General features: G+C 52.9%; 12 protein-coding genes across 12 annotated transcripts; 7 read left to right on the top strand and 5 right to left on the bottom strand.

Moving 5' to 3' along the window:
* Positions 1–354: 354 nt before the first annotated feature.
* N7506_003155 (putative tetracycline transporter) lies at positions 355–1,745 on the top strand (the record flags this gene model as incomplete). Its single annotated transcript, XM_056952450.1, has 2 exons — positions 355–423; positions 468–1,745. The coding sequence occupies 2 exons, from the start codon at positions 355–357 to the stop codon at positions 1,743–1,745; spliced, it is 1,347 nt and encodes a 448-aa protein (XP_056814142.1).
* A 303-nt stretch (positions 1,746–2,048) lies between these two features.
* N7506_003154 (DsbA family oxidoreductase) lies at positions 2,049–2,782 on the bottom strand (the record flags this gene model as incomplete). Its single annotated transcript, XM_056952449.1, has 2 exons — positions 2,049–2,681; positions 2,738–2,782. 2 exons carry the CDS (start codon positions 2,780–2,782, stop codon positions 2,049–2,051), a joined length of 678 nt encoding a protein of 225 aa, XP_056814141.1.
* Positions 2,783–3,210: 428 nt separating this feature from the next.
* Positions 3,211–5,620, bottom strand: N7506_003153 (SPX domain protein; the record flags this gene model as incomplete). The annotated part of the gene is made up of 2 exons (XM_056952448.1): positions 3,211–3,330; positions 3,386–5,620. 2 exons carry the CDS (start codon positions 5,618–5,620, stop codon positions 3,211–3,213), a joined length of 2,355 nt encoding a protein of 784 aa, XP_056814140.1.
* Positions 5,621–6,183: 563 nt separating this feature from the next.
* N7506_003152 (NUDIX hydrolase) lies at positions 6,184–7,543 on the top strand (the record flags this gene model as incomplete). The annotated part of the gene is made up of 2 exons (XM_056952447.1): positions 6,184–6,647; positions 6,700–7,543. 2 exons carry the CDS (start codon positions 6,184–6,186, stop codon positions 7,541–7,543), a joined length of 1,308 nt encoding a protein of 435 aa, XP_056814139.1.
* A 184-nt stretch (positions 7,544–7,727) lies between these two features.
* On the top strand, positions 7,728–8,191 carry N7506_003151 (uncharacterized protein; the record flags this gene model as incomplete). Its single annotated transcript, XM_056952446.1, has 3 exons — positions 7,728–7,823; positions 7,875–7,906; positions 8,023–8,191. The coding sequence occupies 3 exons, from the start codon at positions 7,728–7,730 to the stop codon at positions 8,189–8,191; spliced, it is 297 nt and encodes a 98-aa protein (XP_056814138.1).
* A 422-nt stretch (positions 8,192–8,613) lies between these two features.
* N7506_003150 (uncharacterized protein) lies at positions 8,614–10,182 on the top strand (the record flags this gene model as incomplete). Its single annotated transcript, XM_056952445.1, has 4 exons — positions 8,614–8,723; positions 8,800–8,851; positions 8,930–9,440; positions 9,509–10,182. 4 exons carry the CDS (start codon positions 8,614–8,616, stop codon positions 10,180–10,182), a joined length of 1,347 nt encoding a protein of 448 aa, XP_056814137.1.
* Positions 10,183–11,028: 846 nt separating this feature from the next.
* Positions 11,029–13,338, bottom strand: N7506_003149 (6-phosphofructo-2-kinase PFK26; the record flags this gene model as incomplete). The annotated part of the gene is made up of 2 exons (XM_056952444.1): positions 11,029–12,865; positions 13,076–13,338. 2 exons carry the CDS (start codon positions 13,336–13,338, stop codon positions 11,029–11,031), a joined length of 2,100 nt encoding a protein of 699 aa, XP_056814136.1.
* A 1,105-nt stretch (positions 13,339–14,443) lies between these two features.
* N7506_003148 (uncharacterized protein) lies at positions 14,444–14,902 on the bottom strand (the record flags this gene model as incomplete). The annotated part of the gene is made up of 2 exons (XM_056952443.1): positions 14,444–14,845; positions 14,894–14,902. 2 exons carry the CDS (start codon positions 14,900–14,902, stop codon positions 14,444–14,446), a joined length of 411 nt encoding a protein of 136 aa, XP_056814135.1.
* A 490-nt stretch (positions 14,903–15,392) lies between these two features.
* Positions 15,393–17,073, top strand: N7506_003147 (FMN-dependent alpha-hydroxy acid dehydrogenase; the record flags this gene model as incomplete). Its single annotated transcript, XM_056952442.1, has 4 exons — positions 15,393–15,503; positions 15,570–16,812; positions 16,865–16,938; positions 16,987–17,073. The coding sequence occupies 4 exons, from the start codon at positions 15,393–15,395 to the stop codon at positions 17,071–17,073; spliced, it is 1,515 nt and encodes a 504-aa protein (XP_056814134.1).
* Positions 17,074–17,596: 523 nt separating this feature from the next.
* On the top strand, positions 17,597–18,831 carry N7506_003146 (nitronate monooxygenase; the record flags this gene model as incomplete). Its single annotated transcript, XM_056952441.1, has 5 exons — positions 17,597–17,711; positions 17,757–18,275; positions 18,324–18,352; positions 18,409–18,671; positions 18,720–18,831. 5 exons carry the CDS (start codon positions 17,597–17,599, stop codon positions 18,829–18,831), a joined length of 1,038 nt encoding a protein of 345 aa, XP_056814133.1.
* A 432-nt stretch (positions 18,832–19,263) lies between these two features.
* Positions 19,264–20,593, top strand: N7506_003145 (RNA-DNA hybrid ribonuclease; the record flags this gene model as incomplete). The annotated part of the gene is made up of 3 exons (XM_056952440.1): positions 19,264–19,459; positions 19,531–20,095; positions 20,164–20,593. 3 exons carry the CDS (start codon positions 19,264–19,266, stop codon positions 20,591–20,593), a joined length of 1,191 nt encoding a protein of 396 aa, XP_056814132.1.
* A 444-nt stretch (positions 20,594–21,037) lies between these two features.
* Positions 21,038–22,880, bottom strand: N7506_003144 (putative Na/H antiporter; the record flags this gene model as incomplete). Its single annotated transcript, XM_056952439.1, has 5 exons — positions 21,038–21,394; positions 21,447–21,855; positions 21,904–21,986; positions 22,036–22,709; positions 22,763–22,880. 5 exons carry the CDS (start codon positions 22,878–22,880, stop codon positions 21,038–21,040), a joined length of 1,641 nt encoding a protein of 546 aa, XP_056814131.1.
* Between the last annotated feature and the right edge of the window lie 152 nt (positions 22,881–23,032).

Genomic DNA, 23,032 nt, shown 5'->3' with positions numbered 1-23,032 from the left:
AGATGCACCCAAAAACGCCCGTTAGAATTGATTTAAACCACTGTACTCATCATTTTGAAGCTCATATCCTGTACCATAGTTACATCTCTCATCAATTGGAGGTTCTCCTGATCTCTGCCAACTGGTCAATGAGCCAAGGGTGGTCCCATATCACGTGCCCACGCGTATCCGCCAATCGTCACGCTAAGCCACAATGGGCCAAGCGTGCCCGTGGTGGGCCACATCGCGTCATCTTTGCTGATGCGCTTTTACTTTCAATCTGTCCACTTTACTTCCTTTGTGTTTCGTTCATATCCCCCTCGAACCCCTTTAACCCAAATATCCTATTTATATAACCATTCGGCGCCAGCAAAAATGGCCATCGCTGGCGCCCAACGGAAGCAGGTGCTGAAAGTGCTGATGCTTTCGCTGTTGATCGACCTGGTAAGATTACACTAAAGCCACTAGATGTCCTCTAACAAGCTCAGATCTCATTTACATTTATTCTACCGCTGTTCCCTTCCCTGCTGTCTTTCTATCGCACCCAAGATCCATCTCCGGATTCCCTGCTCAATCGCATATTCCATTACCTAAACGCCTACAAAAACGCCTTTGCGCGTCCCATCAACTCGCGCTATGACATCGTACTACTTGGTGGGGCCCTGGGCTCAATGTTCTCCCTCCTGCAGGCCTTCGCCGCTCCAATCATTGGCGGCTTGTCTGATCGCTATGGCCGGCGTCGTGCCCTTCTGATCTCGATGCTCGGCAACCTGATGAGCGTACTTCTTTGGGTGTCCGCAAGGGATTTCCGCACCTTCCTCGCCAGTCGCATTGTTGGTGGCATTAGCGAGGCAAACGTTCAAATGGCCAATGCCATCGTGGCAGACATCACCGACGTCGAGCACCGCGGCTCCTCCATGGCATTGGTCGGGGTATGCTTCAGTATTGCGTTTACCTTTGGCCCGATGCTAGGCGCGGGACTAAGTACTGTGAACGTCGTTGCGGAAAACCCATTCATTGTCGCTGCATTTGTTTCGTTGGTGCTGATCCTGGTCGAGACACTGTACCTTTGGGCTTGCTTGCCGGAGACTCACCCTCGATTGACCACGCTCCCAATTGAAGGCGCATCCGAGAAGAGGGATGCGCCGAGCGCAGAAAAGAAGAGCTCCGTACCCACCAAGCACACCCACACTAACAATCCGGCTCTGCTCAATGCGCTCCACTTCCTCTTCCTGCTCCCGTTTTCGGGCCTGGAATTCTCCCTTCCTTTCCTAACTACGACCCTTTACGCGGGAACGGCGACGACAGCTAGCCCAGCTGCTTTGAATGGCCGCCTACTGTCTCTGATGGGGCTGGTTGCCTCCCTCCTGCAGGGCACAGTCGTGCGCCGTCTTCCACCGCTGATTACCCTCCGCGCGGGTATCGTAGCATGCGCAATCTCCTTCTTCTGTCTCGCTCATGTGACTACCCCATCCGGTCTATATGCCGCCGGTGCGCTGCTGGCGGTGACTACTGCGACGGTGGTCACCGGGCTGAACAGTCTCGGCAGTTTTGAGGCGCAGGATGCGGATCGCGGCGCCGTGATGGGTCGTTTGAGGGGATGGGGACAGGCTGGACGAGCGACGGGTCCGATCTTATTTTGCTCCTTGTTCTGGTGGGCTGGTCGCGAGGCTGCCTATACGGCTGGTGGGGCGGCCATGTGTGTTGTTGCTGTTGCAGCATTTGGGCTGCTCAAGTCGCCCGTTCAACATAAGAAGACCGAGTAATCTCCGGTTGCATTGTTGCGTGGATATACCCCGATTTTGGTTGTAATTGTTAGACTTTTCTTTTCTTCTCTTTGCTCAACGCCCCAATATTAAATTGGATATGAGTTGAATATGAATTCACGATGAATTTTGAGGAGCCTTGACAACTCGGAGAGAACAAGGCTCATGTGGTCATATGAGATGTAACTAAATGATCCATGTTCTTCCCATCTTCTCCATACAGTGGAGTTTCTAAACTGCCCGAAACTCCTGAAGTTCAATCCGATATAATAGTATACTAGGATGCTTGCTCACTAGACCAGACTATTCCTCCGCCTTGACCTTCTCAAAGATTTCCAAGAATGTCTCTGGCTCATCAGCCCCCTCAACATGATACTTCCCCTGGACCGAGATGTACGGCACACCAGAGACAAGCCGTCTAGCCGCCGTCTTCGCCTCCAGATCAACCTGCTCAGCTCCAACATCCTCATCAAGCAACTTCTTCACCTCCTCTCGATCCAACCCAGCCCCAACACCCGCCTCAACCAGCACCTTCAAATCAGTAATATTCTTCTCCTCCTCAAAGTACGCACGGAACAACTGTTCCGCAACACGGGTCTGCAGCCCGCCCACAGTACCACTGGGAGGGATCCCCTCCTCCTTCTGCCCGGCATACCAAAGCAGTCGATGCGAGTCCCGGGTCGACCCGGTATTCCCACCAAAGCTGAATTTGATACCATCCCCTTCAGCCGCAGCAGTCAGACGCGCGAAGATGGCTTCGGTGCGTCCGGCCCCGAATTTCTGGGCATACATTTCTCTCTTGTTCACGCCGGGATAGGCGGCTCCCGCTGGGTTGAGATAGAAGGCTTTCCAGTGGACACTGAATGTGTCTGCTGGGTAGAGGGCTTGGTGGGTTGCTATCGCCCTTGAGACACGGCGGTAGCCCACGTAACACCACTTGCTTGGGTTAGTTGTTTTTTTGAGGTTGGGGCTTGGATGCGGAGTATACTGACGGGACAGATGGTGTCGGAGATGAATTGGATTTGGAAGTTCGTCATGGTGAATGTAGGGAGTATAGAGGATGTAGGATTGAATATAGAATGCCTAGAATCAACTCTTAAAAAAGGAATAAAATGAAAAGTCACGAAAATGGAGAAAGAATGGGCTTTTTTCCAGGTCTCAGGTGGATTTGTCAGCGAGATGAGAGAGCGCTGGAAGGCTCGGGAGGTGATCTTCTTTTATACTCGCCTCTTGGGGCCTCTTGGGGCCGTTTGGGGTACTTTTGTTTAGACCCCGTATGCACCGATCCCTTCGATCTCTTCCGATGGAAATTGGACTTGTCACAGTTTTAGTTTTGAGATGGCATTTGTAACGCTGACATTTTGTACGTAGAAAACAAAGTGATGTACAAAAAAAACTTATAACTCCAAACATATGCAGATTCTCGATCCCACATCGTCAACCTGAGTTGAATCCAGTGTCATGACTACAACACTTGCTGGGCTTGGTTCTGGCCCCATGATCCCTCAAAGATGGCCGAGGAGTTCAGGTGAGCAGGAGTGTCAGGAAGCGGATGGTTACGGCCTTGTTCAAGCGCGGTGGAGTACTGCGGGTGATGTCAGTGAGAAGTTCTCGATGTGAAGAAGTTGGGAATTTATTACCTTGAAGACAAAGTTCAGGACTAAAGCAACAGCTAAGCCGATGCAGACCACAATAGGTCCAAACATGTTATCGAGATCCTTTCCGCTGCGCTGGCGAATAAGACGGGCCCGTCGCTCGTACATGGCCCATCCCCAGACCGCGGCGAAGATGGCGAAGAAGGTGTAGACGACAGCCAGGGCCTGGGCGACCTGGTTGTGCTTACCAGCGGCATTGTAGAGACCCAGCGATAAACTGGACAGGAGGATACTGATATGCAGCCACTTGATGAATGTGCGCTGGTTGGCAAGATAGACCTTGCTCTCCACGCGGACGGGACCCACGTCTTTGATCCAGTATCCTGGGTGTCGGACGCCAGGAGGCAGGGAGACAGAGTCCTTTCCAAGCCAGCGTTCGGGGGAGAGGCCCAGGTATGTGACGAGGGATTCCAGGCGGCTGGGCGGCTCGGGCTCTTCTTCGACTTCAGACACGAGTTCGGTGTCGCGACGCTCGGGCGCAGGGATCGAGGGACGAGGCCGCGTTGAAGGCTCGGTGACACCGGAGGGTCGACGCACGGTGGAAGGAGAGCCGGCGGAGAATTGGTGGAAAGACGACCCGACCAAAGGGCGGGTACTGGGGCTACCGGCGCCGCCCATGAAGCTGCCCACTGCCATGTCCTCCTCTGCGCGCCGAGCCAATCGTTCTTGCTCCTCGTGGAATGCGGTCTCGGGGTCGCGGCGAATGTCACCCTCAAGGGTACTGAGCCAGAAGGGGAAGCTGTTGACATGGTCTTCAAATAGAGAGGCAACACCGTGGACAAATTTGGAGAAGCGGGGAGCATCTTTGACCAAGTGGGAGACCATCAAGTCTTTAACCCACTCGGTGTTGTGAGCTTTGCCACGGAGCTGGATCTCGAGCAAGGCGTGAGGGAAACGAGTGATCTCTCCAGTCCTGACGGCATCAAATGGATATGTCATATCCGCATCATCCAAATCGTCACGGTGCCATTTCGCCGAGTCGCGACAGGGGCGCTCGGTGTCGAGAGAATCTTCCCGAATCAATGCCAGATTGGTGTCCAGGGAAATGCGAATTCGGTCATTACCGGGGATCTGGAAAGCTGTGCGAGTGTAGTTGGCGCGGAGCATAGGCTGCAAGTCGTTGTCTTTGATGAAGGATTGCACCTCTTCCACGTCCCGCTTGAATGCCTCGGCAGCAGCCGTGTCTCCGTTGTTTGAATCCTCCATGCGATGGACTTTCTTATCGAAGTGGTATTCACCGTCCAAGAATTCCTTGACGTGCTTGTCCTTGAGTTGTACTTTTACCTGTCGACTTTCGTCGTCGTCGGTGACCACTTTCTTTTCCAAAAAGATGGGAGGCTTGTCTTTTAGTGAACCTGTCCAGCGAAGTCGTAAAGATCCGGCTTCGGGAGCTCGTGCCACCTTTTGGTTGTAAAGGTCGAATTGGGGGTTGTCGAAGTATAGAGAGGTAATGGTGGGGTCATCGGTGACGGTATCGATGTGCTTGGAGGTTCCCGGGTTGTAAATCAGGACGGGCAACCGACGCAGGATATGAGTCTTGACTTCCAACACATTGTCCGCGTGCACCCAGAATTTGTATGAAGAGTAGGTCTCACGGCCGAACCCACGCTCTGTCTCCTTCGGTTGCACGATATCATGACTGAGTGTCTCTCGGACAAACGAGTACATCACCGAGAGTTGATGTACCAGCGGCGAATAGTCCTCGGAGTTGAAGGGTAACTGCGACAGTCGCACCTGGAGCAACGGTTTCACCCGGTACCGGGCTCCGCGCTTGCGATCGTGCTTCTTCGCCGCCTTGAGGAAGCCGGTGAAGTTGATCCGACTATATTTTTCCAACGCACTGACCTCCTTGGTGATGTTGTCCAGCTCCTGCAGAACCTCCGTGGCAATCGATCGCTTCTTCTGTTCGTCGAGGGCGGGCCCTTCCTGCTCGGCATCGGTGGCCAAAGGTCGCAATTTAGCTTCACAGGCCGTTGTGCGTTCCCGGAGTTGCTGTGATGTCTCTGCCTGGAAGGAATTCACCCGCTCCAACTGCACATTGAGCAATTCCTGGACAAAAGCTTCCTCGTCCTGTTCAGTCCACTCGTCGTCCTCCGAGTCACTGGCATCTTCACCGGTGACATCATTTTCCCTCAGCAGGGTCTTGAGCTTGGTATAGTCAATGTACTTCCCTTTCCAGGGAGGGTACACCGCATTGCGGAGGGTTTTCCCAAACCGCATGTTGAGTCAGCCCGGTTGTGAACGTTGTGCAGTTGTGCAGTTGTTACTCAAGCCCTTGTGCACCTGATTGGGGGGAATCAGGAAGGCGATCAAGAATTGAGACGCAATGCAGAAGACAGAGAGAATGCAGATGAACAGATTGTGCAAGGTGACTATCTGAAGAATTAAGCGTCGCAAAACATTAGCCTCAAACTAAGCGACGGGATGGTGAACCTCCAGACGAAAGCGTTCGATAGCCAGCGATAGACGCACGTGCTGATCTTCAGTAGCCAATCAGCGGCCGAGGAGAGGACAGCTATCCGGATAATCATCGGGCCGTGTTTCTGTCATTGAGATTTACAGTATTTACAGTATTTGCAATACCCACAGTATCCACAATACTGACCGACCTGGGTGGGCTAGACCGTCTGCTTCGTACTTGTACCATGTACTGAAATTAATACACAGACCACAAAGAGGCACGTGCGTTGTAATTCTGGGGAGAACTCCGAGCCAGTTATGACTACGCACTTCCCGTACTCTGAACTTCGAACCATGTATAGTACCCGGGTCCATATCAGATCATGACCTCAGACACCGGACTGCCCCAGCATTTGCATGGGGTTCTAGCTGAACTAAATCGCCGTCCCTATCCCCATGTCCCCAACCCGCCAACCTGCAAGAAACGTGCCTCGGTTGCTTTAATCATTCGGGTCCGGCCGACCTATGACCATTGGCCCAGCTCTATACAGCCCATTGATACTGCACAGTCAGTCCAGGAACGTCTCCATGGATTCTTCTCTCAGCCATGGGTTCAGCACGGCGAACCAGAAGTTCTGTTTATAAAGCGTGCCTCGCGGGTGGGAGACCGATGGACCGGTCATGTTGCACTCCCCGGTGGGAAGCGTGACCCGGAAGACGCAGATGATCAAGCGGCCGCGATCAGAGAGGCCTCGGAGGAGATTGGTTTAGATTTGACAACGGAGGAGTGCATCAGCGTGGGCAATCTCCCCGAGCGAGTGGTCACCACCAGCTGGGGATCCGAGCCGTAAGTACTTGGCGGGTTTTGCACTAGCATTAGTGGCTAACTCCGGCCTCAGTCTGATGGTTCTGTGTCCTTTTGTGTTCCTCATCACTCGCAGCGACTCCCCAACCCTTCGACTGCAACCCACGGAGGTAGCCTCAACGCATTGGATTCCTCTGCGCGCTCTCCTATCGCCGTCTCAACGGACTGTTGAATATGTGGACATGTCGCAGCGATTTGCGCGACAAGGTGGGTTCTTAACTCGTCTTGCGGTTCGATCTTTGATGGGCTGGATGCAGTTCTCGGCCGTGCGACTGCTCCCCTCCGAGACCCAGCAATGCACCACCACCGCGGGATTTCTTCCCGATGATAACAAGCCCAAGCCTTCGGTAGCCCAGCGATTCAAAGGGTGGTGTTTGAGCAACCAAGCGGAGTCCACTGACACTGGTCGTCCGCTGCTTCTTTGGGGCCTTACCCTCGGCATCCTAGCTGATTTCCTGGACATGCTGCCTCCCCACGATGCTGTCAAGCTGTGGCATTATCCGACCTTCACGGTCCCCGACCTGCGTCTCATAGTAAGCGTTGTAACCTATCATTTGCGAAAGCGCAATGCGCGCAACGTGAAAGCGGGTGCTCGTCCTAGTGACACGGCCTCTGATGGCGAAACGGCTGCCGCTCCGGTCACAGAGGGAGCGGGTGACCATGATCATAATGAAGTGGGTATTGGTGGCCTTGGAGTCGGACGATATTATGGGGCGTCCGATCAGGCCACCGATGGGCAATCCTATGCGGTGGGGATCATGCTCCGGGGATATTATGCCCGATTACGCACTGCCATCTGGGTATACCTCGCCTGGCGTGTAGCCATTGGCTCGGTTGCCGGTATCTCTGCCTGGCGTTTGCTTCGACGATTACGTTAAAATGTAAATATAAACGTAGCAGAGGCTGATAGAGCGACTTTTTATAGATGGGTAAATACAAATACAAATACCGGATTATGTCAGAAACAGATCATTACGGTATTGGGGAGCTTTACCCATACAGAGTACACAGTCAACACTCGGTCTTGTCTCCTCAAACACAACAACACAACTTCTTCCTTTCATGGCTGCCACTCAGAAGCTGTACCCGCGAGGGACAGTCAAGCGCATTGTCAAGGCCCAATCCAATCGGACTGTGAGCAAGAACGCCGACATCCTGGTACGCGCCGAGAGCCCTCTTCGCTAGCCACCCCGCTGACCCATGACCCAGATCTTCCTCGATTACATGCTGTTCATGCAAGAGTATGTCTCTCCTCCGATATTCGACGCGTCCCTATCGCTCTCGTCCTGCGTGGTGTCGCGTGACCACTGGCATTCGCTGTTATTGGGCTATGGTGGGATAAGCTAACACGGCGCAGATTAATGCGCGAAGCATCAATTCGGTCCCAGCGATCTGGCGAGAAGAATATCTCAGCCAATACAGTGCGCAAAGTCACTGAGGTGCGTCCATCCCTTTTACAATCCAAGAGAACATCGCTGACAGGCATGGGGTTGTTTCAGAAGACACTTCGCAAGTTCCAAGGATAGACCTGCCCGGAACCCAAAGCCTAGGCATTGACAAGGAGATCCAAAAGGCTAGGAGGAGCCATTGGAGAGGATATATGTTGGATTTTGGACATGGCGTTTATTGATTTGAGGCGTTGGCGGATAGGACAATATGATACCCTAGGATTGGCTAGTTAATTACTAGCACACAATGAATTGAAAGCATAGGGAATTCTCAGTAAAACTGGTATACACAGTAAAACAGAAGTACCAAGGAGTGAAGAAAGAAGCGGAAGGGAGTAGTCAAGCACAGCAGGAAGGATATAGAAGCCCTGTGCCCCGACCCGAACACACCGACAGCGGGACCCGCATATTGTTTCTTTCCTTCTTAAATCGCTCTCGTCATCCCACGACCTGTACAGGCCTTGCGATATCCTCAAATTCCTTCACTTCCACATTCCATCATGCCTCCCGCTACTGAGAAGCTCAAGGCCGAGGGGCTCTCCCGAGCTTCAAGCGTTTCCAAGGCTCCCTCTGAGGGAACGGAGAACAACTACCTGAAAGAGCTACAAAAGTAAGTGTGAACCAGTGCTCGTTGCGAACCTGAAGAGAGTGGTGATGGTCATGCGCTGTGACTTTGGAAAGTGAAGACTGACTTGTGTACCCAACTTCAGGACCCTCCGCAATGCCACCAAGAAGCTCGTAAGCATCCGCTCCATTCGAAACTCCCACTTTGCTTTTCGATCTCTCGCCCTTCTCCTTCTAACCTCACTTTGATAGAATGCTAGCGCCAAGGTCGATGCCATTCTCGCCGAATACCCTGACAAGTCACTGGACCAGCTCATCGAGGAAAAGAAGATCAACAGTGACCAAAAGGCTCAGCACCTGCGCAAGGCTACTCTCCAGGCTACAGCAGCTCAGGCTGAAGAGCAGATCACCCACTACAAGAACTTCGCCGCCCAGTATGAGGAGCGCATGGTGGCCAAGGAAGCGGAATTGACTCGGTCCTTTGCCGACGACCTGGAAACTGTCCGTGCCAACGCCATTGCCGATGCTACTGAGTCCGCAAAGAAAGCAGAGCGCCGCAGACTCCACACTCTCGCCAAGTTCCTCTGCAGTGCTGCTATCCTGCGACGCGACGGGGAGGTCAACACCGAAACTCAAGCCTTTGAGGCTGTCTTGTTCCAGATCTACGGTGGCAGCCAGGAGTCTGTCAGTAACATGCTGAAGGTCATCGATGGCATTGATGAGAAGATCATTTCCGACGAGAACACTGTGCTTGAGGTTACCTGTGAGGAATTACCCCATCATAGAGCGGTCGACCGTCACGCGCGTGTGCTAACGGGGGTTTGAATCTAGATGGCGACGTGAAGCAGGCTTGCGATCGGATCGTCCCTACCGAAGAGGGCTCTGACACCTCCACTGAGACTATTCCCGCCTCCGATCCCACCCTTGCCAACGCTGGCCTCACCGAGCTCGAGGATGGTTCCTTCTCCAACGCTGCGCCTGAGACCTCCCAGGCCGACCAGCTGGCTCCCCCCGCCCAGGCCATTGTCAGCGACGGTGCCAACGATGTCGCGGAGAAGAGCGCCGGTACCTCTTCTGGCTCCAATGATAGTGACTGGGTCGAGCTCCCCCGTAACCCCGCGGAGACGGAGACTGGTCTTCAAGCCACCCCCGCCAGCGCCGATGGAGGTCTGACCAATGGTTCCGTGGGCGCTGATGTCGCCAGCCAAGCTGTGCCCGAGACCGGTGCCAAGAAGTCCGGTGGTCGTCGTCGCAACAACAACCGCACCCGTGATGGACAGCCTCAGCGCGATACCCAGGGAAAGCGTGAAGGCCCCAAGGCCCCGCGTGAGGGTCAAGCTTCTGAGCAGGCACCTCGTGAAGGTCAGGGTCAAGGCCGAGGCCGTGGAGGCCGCCCCCGTGGTGAAGGACGTGGTCGTGGTGGACGGGGCCGTGGACGCGGCGCCCCTGCCGGCAATGGCGCCGCTGAGGCGGCTGCCACTACCGCTCCCAAATCCACCGAATAAGAGAGTGGTACTCCTAGGATATATCGGTTGAAGGATGGAGTTTGAAGGTTTTTGGAAAACACTATTCCAGCGAGTGGTTTCGAGGCCCCCATGCCACCTTTCGCTGGTCGTCCGGTGTGATGGATCACGAACGCAACGAATTTTCTTCACGGAGAGTCACTTTCTTGATCTCTCCGTCTAGCTCGTCTACAGTCTTACCATGTCCTGCTATTTTTTGAGCGTGCATATCCTTGATCTTCCCAGTGAAGCTCTCATGGCATACATATGTATTCTATGGCTTTTGTTTTATTGGCGTGTGTGGACCGGTGGACTTCAGGTTGGGCATAGATCGGAATTGATCATAATTGAGTGTGCTACTTGCGACTTTTCCAGTGATATTATCCAGCCTACAGTATACTTTTATAAGTACGGAACCTCTAGTACTCAATGTATACTTCAGAAGACACTGTATTTCAAAAGCCATCTAGAGCAAGTACTAAGAGATGGTGTATGTGCCAGCAGGCAAATGCGCGTGGATGGAGGAAAAGTCTCTTCAGCAAGGCACTCAAGCCAGTACAATCAGGCAACGCGGACGTGAAACAGAAACCCAACGCCGTGTATGCAGCAAGTGAACAGCCCTGAGAACTATTGAAAACACACGATAGTGGAGAGAAGAGACGGTGGAGAAGAAATTCATGAATAATACACAATCAAGATCCGAGTGGAAATCATAAGGCTGAAACTCAGCGTGTGAGCAAGAATGCAATTGAAGAGGCAATTGAAGAGCCCAAAAAAAGAGGGGGGAAGACCCAAAGAAAGTCATAGTTGAATCATAGCAAGCAAGTCATGGAAGTTCGACAGGATCGTTTAATGGGTCGTCAGAGACTTGACCTGGTGCAGCTCGTAATCGGGCAAGTAGTCAAACCAGTCGCTCTCGGTATTGTATCGGTAGGCCTTGAAGTCGACTCCGTAAGGCTTGGGCTCGAGCATGTACAAGACACCCATGGGGACATCCAGATCGGCAACCTCGTCACGTTTCAGACCACGGAAGTAGGCCAGGAGGACGCGGGCGACAGATCGGTGACCGATCAACAGCACGTGGTCAGTAGTGCGCTCCACCTCAACGATGACGGCACGCGATCGGTTGATGATATCAAGGTAGCTTTCTCCACCAGGGCCGGGATAGCGGTAGAAGAGCTTGTCCCTCTTGCGGTGGGCATATTCGTCGGGGTAGCGCTCTTGGATCTCTTTGTAGGTCATTCCTTCCATCTTGCCGGAGTGGATCTCATCCAACATCCTCATCTGTTTGACATCATAATCATCCTCGTCAAAGTACTCGGCGGTCTGAACGGAGCGCTGCATCATCGAAGACCACACGCAGAAGTTGCGCGGACCCTCGCGGGGGGTGTGGGTTGGGTTAGGGGGTGTGCTGTCACCAGGACGAGGCGGGAAGTGGGCGAGAAGGTCCTTCTGACGCTGGTAGTTCTCCCACTGCTGGCGTTGATGATCCACAAAGCGAGCCAGCGCCTTGGCGTACCGTTTGCCGTTCGGGCTGAGATCAGAGTCACCGCCGATGCGGCCTGCGGCATCATCATTACTTTCGCCATGTCGGGTGATCCAGATCTGGCGAGGGGAGAGATTGAAGTTGAGCAGGTAGTAGACAACCTGCGAGGAAAGGAAACCATGGGTCTGGTGGGCAACGACCTTGCGACCGACATCAATCATTTGAATGTATGCCATGCGATTTCTCTCCTCATATTCGCCGAGCGGTACGTAGGACTTCTCGTAGAGAGCAACACGCTTCTTGAAATCAACCAGCGCGGTGGTAGGATCCTGCCCCTTGTAGTCGGGACCGGACAGCTTCAGGCGCATGTTGGCCTCGAGCAGATCCTGGTCAACACACGAGCTTTCGAGGAACAGGATGTTCAGCTCGGAGCCGGCGCGCTCGCGAATGTGATCGACGATAGCCTTGCGGCGTTCCATGGTGCTGTTTGTTGCATCGAGGATACCAATGCTACCACCTTCGTCGAGGATGTAATCAAGCAGCTCATCCAGGGTGTCCAGGGCAACCTGTTCTCTCATCTTGACGGCACGCTGGTTCTGAGGGTCGAAGAAGTTGGCAGTTTGATCCATGGGCTCGGGTGAAGCCTCTTTGATAGCTTCTTCATCTTCCTGGGACAGCACAGGGCCGCCGTCGGTGGAGGGAATGACGGTGCTGCCATTCTGGGATATTTGCTCCGGTTCCTCGCCGTTGACCAGAATCTTGGCCGGCACGACGGGGGGAGGAAGCAGTGCTTCGTTCTCCGGTGCGTTCTCCGGTGGGGAGGTTTCGTTCGGGTTCTGGTTGGTGCCAACGCTAACACTCAAACGACGCACCGAGTCCACGAGATCCTTGTGAACGGCACTTGGCTTTCGTTCGTGTGGGATGGGTGAAGGGGACTTGCCAGCAGCCACACGACGACGCTGTCCAACGTTGAAGATCTCGGTATCGTGTTGGAGCCAGTTCATGTAACGAGCCAGCTTCTTTGTGATGTAACTCTTGCCACGAGCCGGAAGACCGACCATGACAATGACAAGCTTCGCACCGACATCACGCTGGGCAATTCGGCCATCTGGAGAGACCTTGGACTTGGTCAGGCCGGGAATGTCGAGGGTAGTAGCTCGCACTCGGTTGGGAGTACCAGCGGGGTGTTTCTGGCCCAAGCTGCAGGGATCCTATTAGCTCAAGTTCGCCAAGCGCAATGCAAAAGCCACGAGGCCCCTCGCACCGGGTCCCGGGTACACCGATAAGCTCCAGAATAAGGCTGAGACACAGCCGCGGAACAGAGGAGGACCCCGGGGTGCATCCCAGTGTCGATCAGGGCTCTGATAGGCTCCTAGAGGGCAAAAAGACTCGGGAAAGGGAAAGACTCACATCTGTGGAGACGGGGGTGCGGTAGAAACCGGAGTGTCTGTCAGGGCAGTTCCGACTCCGCCCTTGGGCGGCTGCGAGGATTTGTGGGAATCGGAATGCAAGTCATTACCTAGCGCTCGGTTGACCACAGTCTTCGGAGGCATAAGAGCTCCTTCTTTTCCCGAATTTGAGCCCTCGTTGATATTATTTCTCTGCTCCTGATGCTCAGGCTGGCTGGCCGACGTCAGGATAGCTGACCGGGCGATGTTGGAGTGTTGCGCCATCCCCGCTGGGGGATCCCTTTTGAGGTTGTGGTTGATTAAAAGGTATCGTTGCTCTTCTAGAGCTTCAGCAGCCTTGATTCAGGCGATCAGAGTTCGAAAAGCGCGACGAAGAAATTGACTGAAGGAGGGGGAGAGAAAAGTGGGAGGTCGGATGAGTCAGGCAAACCCAACGTCACTTCAACTCGTGGGGCCTCTTCAACGGAGAGATGCTCAACGGTCGACCAGAGCTGGAGCTTGGTTTTTGAAGATTTTAGGAGCTTTTCATGTGGTCCTGCCTCGGAGGACCTATGACTGAACGGGGGTTTCGGAAATAATGAGATCACCTTGCAGGTTCGGCACTCAGAGTGGATCGTGGCTTGAACGATCGCCTGGATGATGTCAAAGGGAAGATGGTGACAGGGTAGTCAAGAGGGGAAAGAGGGGAAATAACAGGTGAGTTATACAATGTCACAGTCGAGGTGAGATTGAGTGGAATGTGATGAGATTGTAAATGAAGAATAGTAGAATATTATGAAGACATACCGAGAATAGAGTGAGGCTATACAATCTCCCCTGGATCATTTTAAGATCTTTATACATTATACAGATGAGAGGTCTCACATATCATGCAACATCCGTCCTATCTTCAATAGAGAATGCTTGGCTACAGAAGAGTCAGAGAACACGAATCACATCAACCCCTGTCCTTCGTGCCTTGATTATCCACCGAAACGTTGCGAATGTTGGACAACGATGGGCAGTTCCACGGTGGCCGGCTCCATGAACAAAGAGAAAATAGAAAAAAAAAAAAAAAAAAAACCATGAAATCCAACTCAGCCTCGATGCGTTGGGCAAGGGACGGTGGTGTGACCTGAGCCTCGGGCTGGTAGGCTGGCAGGCTGGCATACTCGGCTTGACTCAACGTAGATAGATCTCCGACCAACTGTAGATGCCCGTTGCCGCACGCTGATCTCCGCCCGGAAGGGGGTCCCCATCTCCTATGGTTTGGTGCGGAATCCTTGGCACTTGGCGGTAACGCAGGGGGGGGCATCACGTCGGAAAGCCGGGGATATCTAGGATCTTGGATACGGTGTACTTTGGTGAACGAGGTTCGGGACTCCCCTTATCAAGTGCTCAAGTTCAAAGTCAAGCCAATCAGACATGCGTATGCCGCGATACTCAGAGCTGTCAAGACCAGCACGGCATTCCCGCTGGTTCGGAACTTATGGCGATGAATCCCATCCTCCCCTACTTCGGCAAAGAATTGTTTGTTACCCTGCGAGCGACGGAAGAGACCGATGATCAGAACCCCGGTGCCGTAGATCGCGAACAGAGCCCCGATACTGTAGAACTCGGCGGTGAAGATCTTAAGGACCACGAGCGCGAAGGAGAACTGGGAGAGAGCGGTGCGGACATAGGCACCCTCGAAGGTGCGTTGGGCCGCGCGCACTTCCACAATCTCGTCCGAGGTCAAGACTGCGGAGCGAGCCCGGTGCATTCGCAGGCGATAACGATCCCCTGCACGACGCTGGGGGTGGTCAGACTGTAGGACAGAACATCAGCTGAGTAAACCTACCTCAAACATGTTGAGTCTAGAGTCTGTTTCCAGTGAAGTAGTGAAAGTGAGGAGTTGTGCCAGTCAAGAGTCAAGCTGTCGAGTGGAGGGAAGTTGAATTCCGGGGGGAGATGACCCTCTCACGTGGGAAACAACATGACTTCGCAGAGACAAACACTATTCTTGTTTTTATATATACAAACTGCGCTGATTTGGACTTTTATTCTATTCTTTGGACTACTACAATCACTGTTGTTTTTTTTGTATGCTCAACTGGAGGATTCTCCACCAATAACGTCGACTCCATACTAATTTCCTCGTCGGCTATCGAAAATGTCGCCCAACAAGGCAAAAGCCGCTGCCGACCTTTCTCCGCACTCTCCAAATGCGCCTTCTTCAGACAACTCTTCTCGAGTTCCTTGACTTTTCTTTTACTTCTCGTTCACTGCCCTGCTTTCTCTTCTTTGCTTGTAATTGAGAATGGCCAAGGTCTTCGACGCGACAGAAGGTATTCCCCCGCATGACTGTCGTCCCCCCACGTCGCGCGGGATGTGAACTGACGCAAGAAATAGTCGCGAAACACAACACTCGCGAGAGTTGCTGGGTGGTGTTGTATGGCAAGGTCTACGATGTAAGGCTGATCTCCATGAAATACCCATTGCATCTACTCTGTCGTCAATATCTAACGGAAATCTAGGTCACTGATTTCCTGGGAAGTCACCCCGGTGGTGCAAAGATTATTCTGAAGCTTGCGGGTCAAGATGCCACCGAAGAATACGACCCAATTCACCCTCCTGGGATTCTCGAAGAGGAGCTCAAGCCAGAGGCATTCCTAGGTACCATCGATCCTAGCACCGTTCCACAGGCGGAAACATCCTCAGAGCCCCAAGAAGAGCTCGAAGGACCCCCGCCCATGGAGAACATTCTCAACCTAGATGAGATGGAAGAAGTGGCTGCCAAGCAAATAAGCCAAAAGGCTTGGGCTTACTACTACTCTGCATCGGACGACAAGACCAGCAAATCGTTCAACAATCAAGTATATCGCTCCATTCTGCTACGGCCCAGGGTGTTCGTGGACTGCACCAAGTGTGAACTAGACACTACTGTCCTCGGGCATAAACTTCAAACACCCATTTACGTCTCCCCTGCGGCAATGGCCCGTCTGGGACACCCGTCCGGCGAGGCCGGTATTGCAGAGGCATGTCGCAAATTTGGAGCCATGCAAATCATCTCCAACAATGCATCCATGACCCCAGAGCAGATTGTCAAAGACGCTTCGCCAGATCAGATCTTCGGCTGGCAACTGTACGTTCAGATCGACCGCAAAAAGAGCGAGACGATGCTCGCTCGCATCAATAAGCTCAAGGCGATTAAATTCATCGTTCTCACCCTCGACGCCCCCGTCCCCGGTAAACGTGAGGATGACGAGCGTACTGGCATGACCGGGCGTACTGCGGCCGTGACGAGCGGCGTGAAGGCCGCAGAGCGCTCGGCGGACGACACCCCCAATCCCACCGAGGGATCTGGGGGCGTGGGCCAGCAATTGTTTGCTGGAACCGATCCCTCCCTGTCGTGGACCAAGACCCTTGCCTGGCTTGCCACGCAGACGGATTTGCCGATTATCCTTAAGGGACTGCAGACCCACGAGGATGCCTATCTTGCGTCTCTGCACGCGCCCCAGGTCAAAGGTATCATTCTGTCGAACCATGGCGGTCGAGCCATGGATACGGCCCCTCCGGCCGTGCACACTCTTTTGGAGATTCGGAAATATTGTCCCGAAGTCTTTGACAAAATTGAGGTCCATGTGGATGGCGGCATCCGCCGTGGCACAGACGCAGTCAAGGCTCTTTGCCTTGGTGCCAAGTCTGTTGGCTTAGGACGTGCAGCACTTTGGGGTCTCGCTGCGGGAGGTGTCGAGGGCGTGAGCCGAACTTTGCAGAGTAAGTTTTTCCAGTGCTTCGTCTGGCCCTATCTTTACTAACAAACTCGTAGTCTTGAATGATGAGATGAAGACTTGCATGCGGCTACTTGGGGTGGAGAGGGTTGAACAATTGGGGCTCCGACACGTATGTTTCCCATCCATCTTCCTCTGGAATATACTGACTGGTTGGCAGATCAACACTCGCATGACCGAACAACAGATCTACGATGGCCCTGCTGCTCTTGAGCCCTTACGGCGTGAGTTCCGCTCTAGACTTTAGGTTTTCCTAGCTGTATATCCATATCAATCATGTTTTCGTGGCCTTATTCATATGAAGGAAACACAAAATTCAAAAAAGTATCCAGATGCCACATCTCTTAGGTACCTTTAGTACTAGTGGGTGGTAGTAAAGATACACAAAAATAGTTTCGCTGGGAATCGAACCCAGAACCTTTCCGGAACACTCGCCTGTGAGGCAATTGTTAACGGAAAATCATAACCGCTAGACCACGAAACTGCTTATTGGAAGACTTGGCGATTGGTGGTTATATCAACATCGTGGACAATTTGACCTGATGTGTGAAGTAGCATTATGACCTATACAAATCATGAGCACCAAACAATTCCAATAGATATCCGCGAGCTGCTTTAGCATAGAATGACAGCTTGCATTAGCAGATAATAATCAAGCCCCGCTCCAGTGCCCGCACTCGATCTGGAACATGTCAGCATATCGCCGTATTGCCGAGGAACTATATAACCGCCTCACTAGCTTCACGTCACACCACACTACGTCTAACACCATGTCTAACACCCTAGCATGGGCCACCCACACAACCCCATTCATCGCGAACGCCCCGATGTTCGGCTTTGCCGACGTCAACCTGGCAACCGCCGTGACAAAAGCCGGCGGATTCGGTATGCCGCCCACGCAACCGGATCAACCAATCTGACCACTCGCAGGCTTCATCGGCGGAGGCTTTGACTTCCGAGCCGAGTCCACTCAACTATCCAGCTTGGACCGGCAGCTGACAGAAGCCCGAACCCTTCTCGGCGTGGCCGATGGGCCGCTGCCGCTCGGGGTGGGCTTCATCACGTTCCAGCCAAGTGGGTTTGTTGAAAATGCTATTCCCATCCTGCGCAAGTACCGCGTGGCAGCCGTGTGGTTGTCATTTCCTCAAGCGGATGCCGATCATGATATTTTGATCCAAGGTATCCGGGAAGACCGGGACTGGGATGTCAAGGTGTTTGTCCAGGTCGGCACGGTCGAGGCTGCTAAGGAAGCCATTCGACAGGAAGTGGACGTCCTTGTCGTTCAGGGAACGGATGCCGGTGGACATCAGTGGGCCCGTGGTGCGAGTTTAATATCACTCTTGCCCGAGGTGCGAGACTATTTGTCGACAACGCAGAATACCACAACTGCCATTCTGGCAGCAGGCGGTATTGTCGATGGGAGAGGCTGTGTTGCTGCTCTTGGGCTTGGTGGGTATCTAGTTTCCCTCTGGGGCTGGTGACTAACTTCAACAATAGGCGCTGATGGTATCGTTATGGGCACCAGGGTAAGTTGTCTCGCGGTGAATCTTCTTCCATCTACTTCCGTGCTAACTTCATCTAGTTCGTTGTTACATCTGAATGTCCAGCACCACTTTCAATGAAGCAGACCATCGTGTCCAGTCACGATGGGGGTGTCTCAACTATCAAGTCCATCCGACATGATGTCTTCCAGTCGACCGATGTGTTCCCCCGGCAGTATGACGGCAGAGCTGTGGTTGGGGTTAGCTATGAAGACTCGCAGGCCGGTATGAGTGACGAAGAGATCATCCGTCGATATAACGAAGCTCGACAGGCTGGAGAGGACCAGCGACGGACCGTGTGGGCGTGAGTATTCAACCCTTCTATGACTGTTTGTACTGACTGGAAGCCCAGTGGTTCGAGTGTGGGAAATATCCATGCGGTTGTCTCTGTCAATGATCTTATCAAGTCTACCCAACAAGAGGTGAAGGTCATACTGGATCGACTGAAAGGGAGTGCTTCCTAGTTCTTCCAAGGGTAATGGTGCTGTTACACTTCATAGTAAATGAATATATCACAGATATGAGGACGTGTATGACAATTCAAACCCACGAATATTTATGATTTCCATAATTATAATTATTCCTGCAAGAATTGTCATATAATTCTACATTTCAAAAATTAAAACGGACAGTTGGCGGAGACAAGCCGGATGGAGTCTTGACTATCGCAGGACCCCCCTCTTCTTTAATCTCTCAACTTTCTCCGCATCTCATCTCTCGCACATTAATTATCCGCAATCATATTTCGCTGTCGGTTTTGGTCTCTGCAGCTGGGACCGAGGAGCTCCCTTTCGCGCTGCTCAGTGACTTCGCGTCTCGCTTCCGCAGGCACGCACCTCGAATCCTCACTTCACAGACCATTCGCCCTCCAGGTCGCCCACTTCAGCGAGATCGCCATGAATCAAAATACCCCCTCGCCCAGCCCTATATCCAAATCCTCCATCGGCTCGAGACCCTCCCCGACCCCGACTACGGGCAAGCGCAAGCGAAACGCGACAAAATACTATGCCGTGAAGAAAGGCCACAAGCCAGGTGTTTACGCCGAATGGAAAGATTGCCTGGCTCAAATAACCGGCTTCAAGGGAGCAATTTGTAAGTGCGCATTGGGAGTACCGCCGACGAGCGCGCCAACCGGTCTTGAAGCTAAGACAGTAGCACCCTAGTCCAGAGTTTCCCCTCAGAAGAAGCCGCGGATGCGTTCATAAAGGGACTTAAGCTCCCATCCACGACAGACGACTCCGACGACACGCGGTTTTACGGAATACAGAAAGGACGGGTCCCCGGCGTGTACACAGACTGGACTAAAGCACAAGAACAGATCCGAGGGTTCCAGCGACCTCGATACAGGAAGTTCTCGTCGCGCGAAGAAGCCGAGGACTTTGTGCGCGAAGGACGGCAAGAGGCCGCTTCATTTGGCGTCGCGGATGGCGTATCTGCGCCTCACGGAATCACACTTGAAATACCAAAAGACGCCGAGGGCGTTGAGTTCGCCGCGGGTGACGCACCATTGCCAATTGGCGCCGAAGATGGATTTGACCCTAATGTTCTCTTGGATCCGGCGACTGGGAAGGTGGTTTATAAGACCGTCCCCCAGAAGCAAGCGACCAAGCCACAAACCACCGGTATCCCCGGCACTCTTCGCATATACACCGATGGAAGTTCATTACGAAATGGGACCCCATTGGCATCGGCCGGGGTAGGGGTATACTTCGGGCCGGGTGACTCAAGGTTCGTACCGATCCCCCAAGTGCTTCTTGCTGCGTGCGGTCCCTTCTAACTACCATCACTTGTCCCAGCAGAAATGTCTCCGAGCCACTCAAAGGAAGCCGTCAGACTAACCAGCGCGCGGAGCTCACGGCGATTCTACGGGCAATTGATATTGCGCCTCGGCATCGCCATGTGACTATCGTCACGGACAGTCGATATGCGATTGACTGTGTCACGGTGTGGTTTGTGAATTGGCGGCGCAACAATTGGATGACTCGAGACAAGAAGCCGGTGGAGAATAAAGACCTGGTAGAGTCTATCTTGGTGAAGATCGAGGAACGCAATGATCTCAAGGTCAGGACGGTGTTTGAATGGGTCAAGGGTCACAACAAAGATCCTGGCAATGAGGAGGCTGATAAGTTGGCCGTCAATGGTGCCCAACGTGGCGTTTCCGCTAAGGCTGAGGCGTTTGACGTTGCCCAAAATGTGCCCGACGAGGTATTTGAAGAGGACTTTTAGGTACGAATAATGACATGCATTGGTAACAGGTGAAGCATACGCAGTAAGAACATTGAAGTAGAAGGAAAAGAGACTATAACTTTGGACGTGTACAAGCGGCAAGGGCCATCTGGGACGGCCTTCAGGGCTTCTAATACTCCTCATAGGCAATCAACCATTGTATTTGCGCTATAGATTATACAGTATTCACATTCACATTTACGTATGATATATAGACGAAAATTAACAGACATGACAATATCTCACCTATACTGCCAACACCACCGGAAGGACCAACATAGACCAAACCATTCAGTCCAGCCAACTGTCTGTCTACCCCAGCCATCGACACCACGAAAACAACCCAGCTATAGTAGATGATTTGCGAGGGGAAGTCAAATAGGACCAAGCAAAGCGCGACACCCACCGCCCGTCCGGCTGAACCGAGACAATCAACCCTGAAAATCAAGATTGCGCCTCGTTACTTCTCGTCTGATGAGCTTCTAAGTTAACAGGCCTCTCAGGCTCATCCGACTCACCCACGCCAGGTTGGTTCGACGGCAATCGATCAGGAATCACCGAACCACCAATGCGAAAGAACGGTGGGCGAGGCGTCGCACTTCGGAAACGAAACCCACGCTTGCGGCTTCGATAACTCGAATCCTCGCCCACAGTCAGAGGCGTAGCGGTGCTGTGCGTGTGTCGGATATTCGTGATGGGAATTGGTTCATGATCCTCGTGCGTAGTGCTGATGACGCTGGAAATCGTGCGTGGGAGATGATATCCCGCTTTTCCAAGAGGGACTGAGAGACCATGTACAACCTGCTCACAGTCAGACAATACAACCTTTGACTTGGGTTCTGGGATGACTTACAATGCTGCAAATGACCAAGAACCAGACCACGATCTGGATGGTTTCTATGACCTGAGTTACGTCTTCTGGGATCTCACCGTCGACTTTGATCTCGCGTAGGAACTCGAGACTGACGGAGAGGTAGAAGATGGCACCGACTCCGATTGGGCCGAAGAAGCCTACGAAGGCGGCTTGGGAGACGAGTTCGATCTGTGGGATCCATTTGTGCATGGCAAAGACGATTGGAAGTCGGCGAACCAGGAGAATCAGAATTCCCAGGAATATGAGCCGGTAGATGGGAATGATATCGTTTTTCAAGAAAGACGACCATGGACACACAGCTCCAAACCACATGAACACGGACAGGTTGAGAAGCATGTCGATCGTCGGTTGAAGGGAATCGTCCATAGTCTCGAGGCGGAACCAGTCACTGTAATTGTCAGTATCTATGCTGCGGATTTTGTCAACATGCACCTACTCTTGCGTGAACACGTTTCCCGCAATGAAACAAGCAAGCAGATCATCCGTTCCTATCAACCCACAAGTACCCACAACGAACAACTACCAAGAAATTAGCATACGACGATTTGGCCTGGGGGTGTCGACTTACCGCAAGAGCAATGGCAAACACCAAGAAGCTCTCTCGATCAACATAGTGCTTCTCTTCCGCCCAATGAAGCAGCTTCCTGGCAATCCACCCGACAACGGTACCATATGCAACACTCAGAAGGATTTCATAGGCCCACGTCTCGTAAAACCACAGCGCCATCGCCTTTCCCGCTCCCCCGCTATAGGCCTGCGCCCCCATACCAGAGTATTGGAGGAGATAGACCCCGAAGAAGAGAAAGGGGTATCCAAGGCCATCATTTGCACCGGACTCAGCAATGATGATCCTTTGCAGTGGACGTGGAACGTGCTTATCAGCGAACTTCCCCTTGACGATCGAGTTTGATAGCACCGGATCAGTGGGCGTCACGCAAGCTCCGACGATCAAGGCGTGCAGGAACTTGAAATTCGGAACCATGGCCCAGATCAACAGGCTGCTACTGATCCACATCACAGCCATGCCGGGTCCCAGAAGGAGACCCAGACTTCGCCATTCGAGCTGCAGATAGCGTTTGGGGAGTTGGACTCCGGCGAGGACTAGCTGCACGCCGAGGACTAGACGCGTGAAGTGCAGGGTGATTGCCTCGAGATTCTGCTGGGAGTGCAGAGCATAGTCCTCGGGTCTGATGAAGTTTGCTGCGTGGGGTGAGAATATCACGCCGGCGATCAGGGAGATTACTATTTTTTTGTTGGTGACGGAGTTGGGGGATGATCAACTGGGGGGTTCTTACATGCTTCAGATAGGTAGAATTGTTCCTTGCATAGGTAGGATACAAGTCCAAAGAGCGAGATGAAGCCCCCTAGTGTCGCGCAGACGATGTTGAAATTGATCAGGGCTAGTGTGGGCATCTTTGCCGCGTGGTGGGTTGTTCTTGAGGTTGGAGAGTCACCACTTGGGAATGTTTAGGCTCCGAGACGTTCCACCAAGGCGAAAAGTACTCTTTGAGTATAAGTCTAATGCGAGATTTGTGCTTGTAGTCTGTCAAGCAAATAAACGAGTG

This window comes from Penicillium brevicompactum, assembly GCF_028827555.1.
Source record: "Penicillium brevicompactum strain IBT 35665 chromosome Unknown utg000002l_segment0_segment0, whole genome shotgun sequence".
NCBI classification, from domain to species: Eukaryota; Fungi; Ascomycota; class Eurotiomycetes; order Eurotiales; family Aspergillaceae; genus Penicillium; species Penicillium brevicompactum.
Note: the sequence above shows the minus strand (reverse complement) of the source record. Positions and strands in the feature narration are given on the sequence as shown.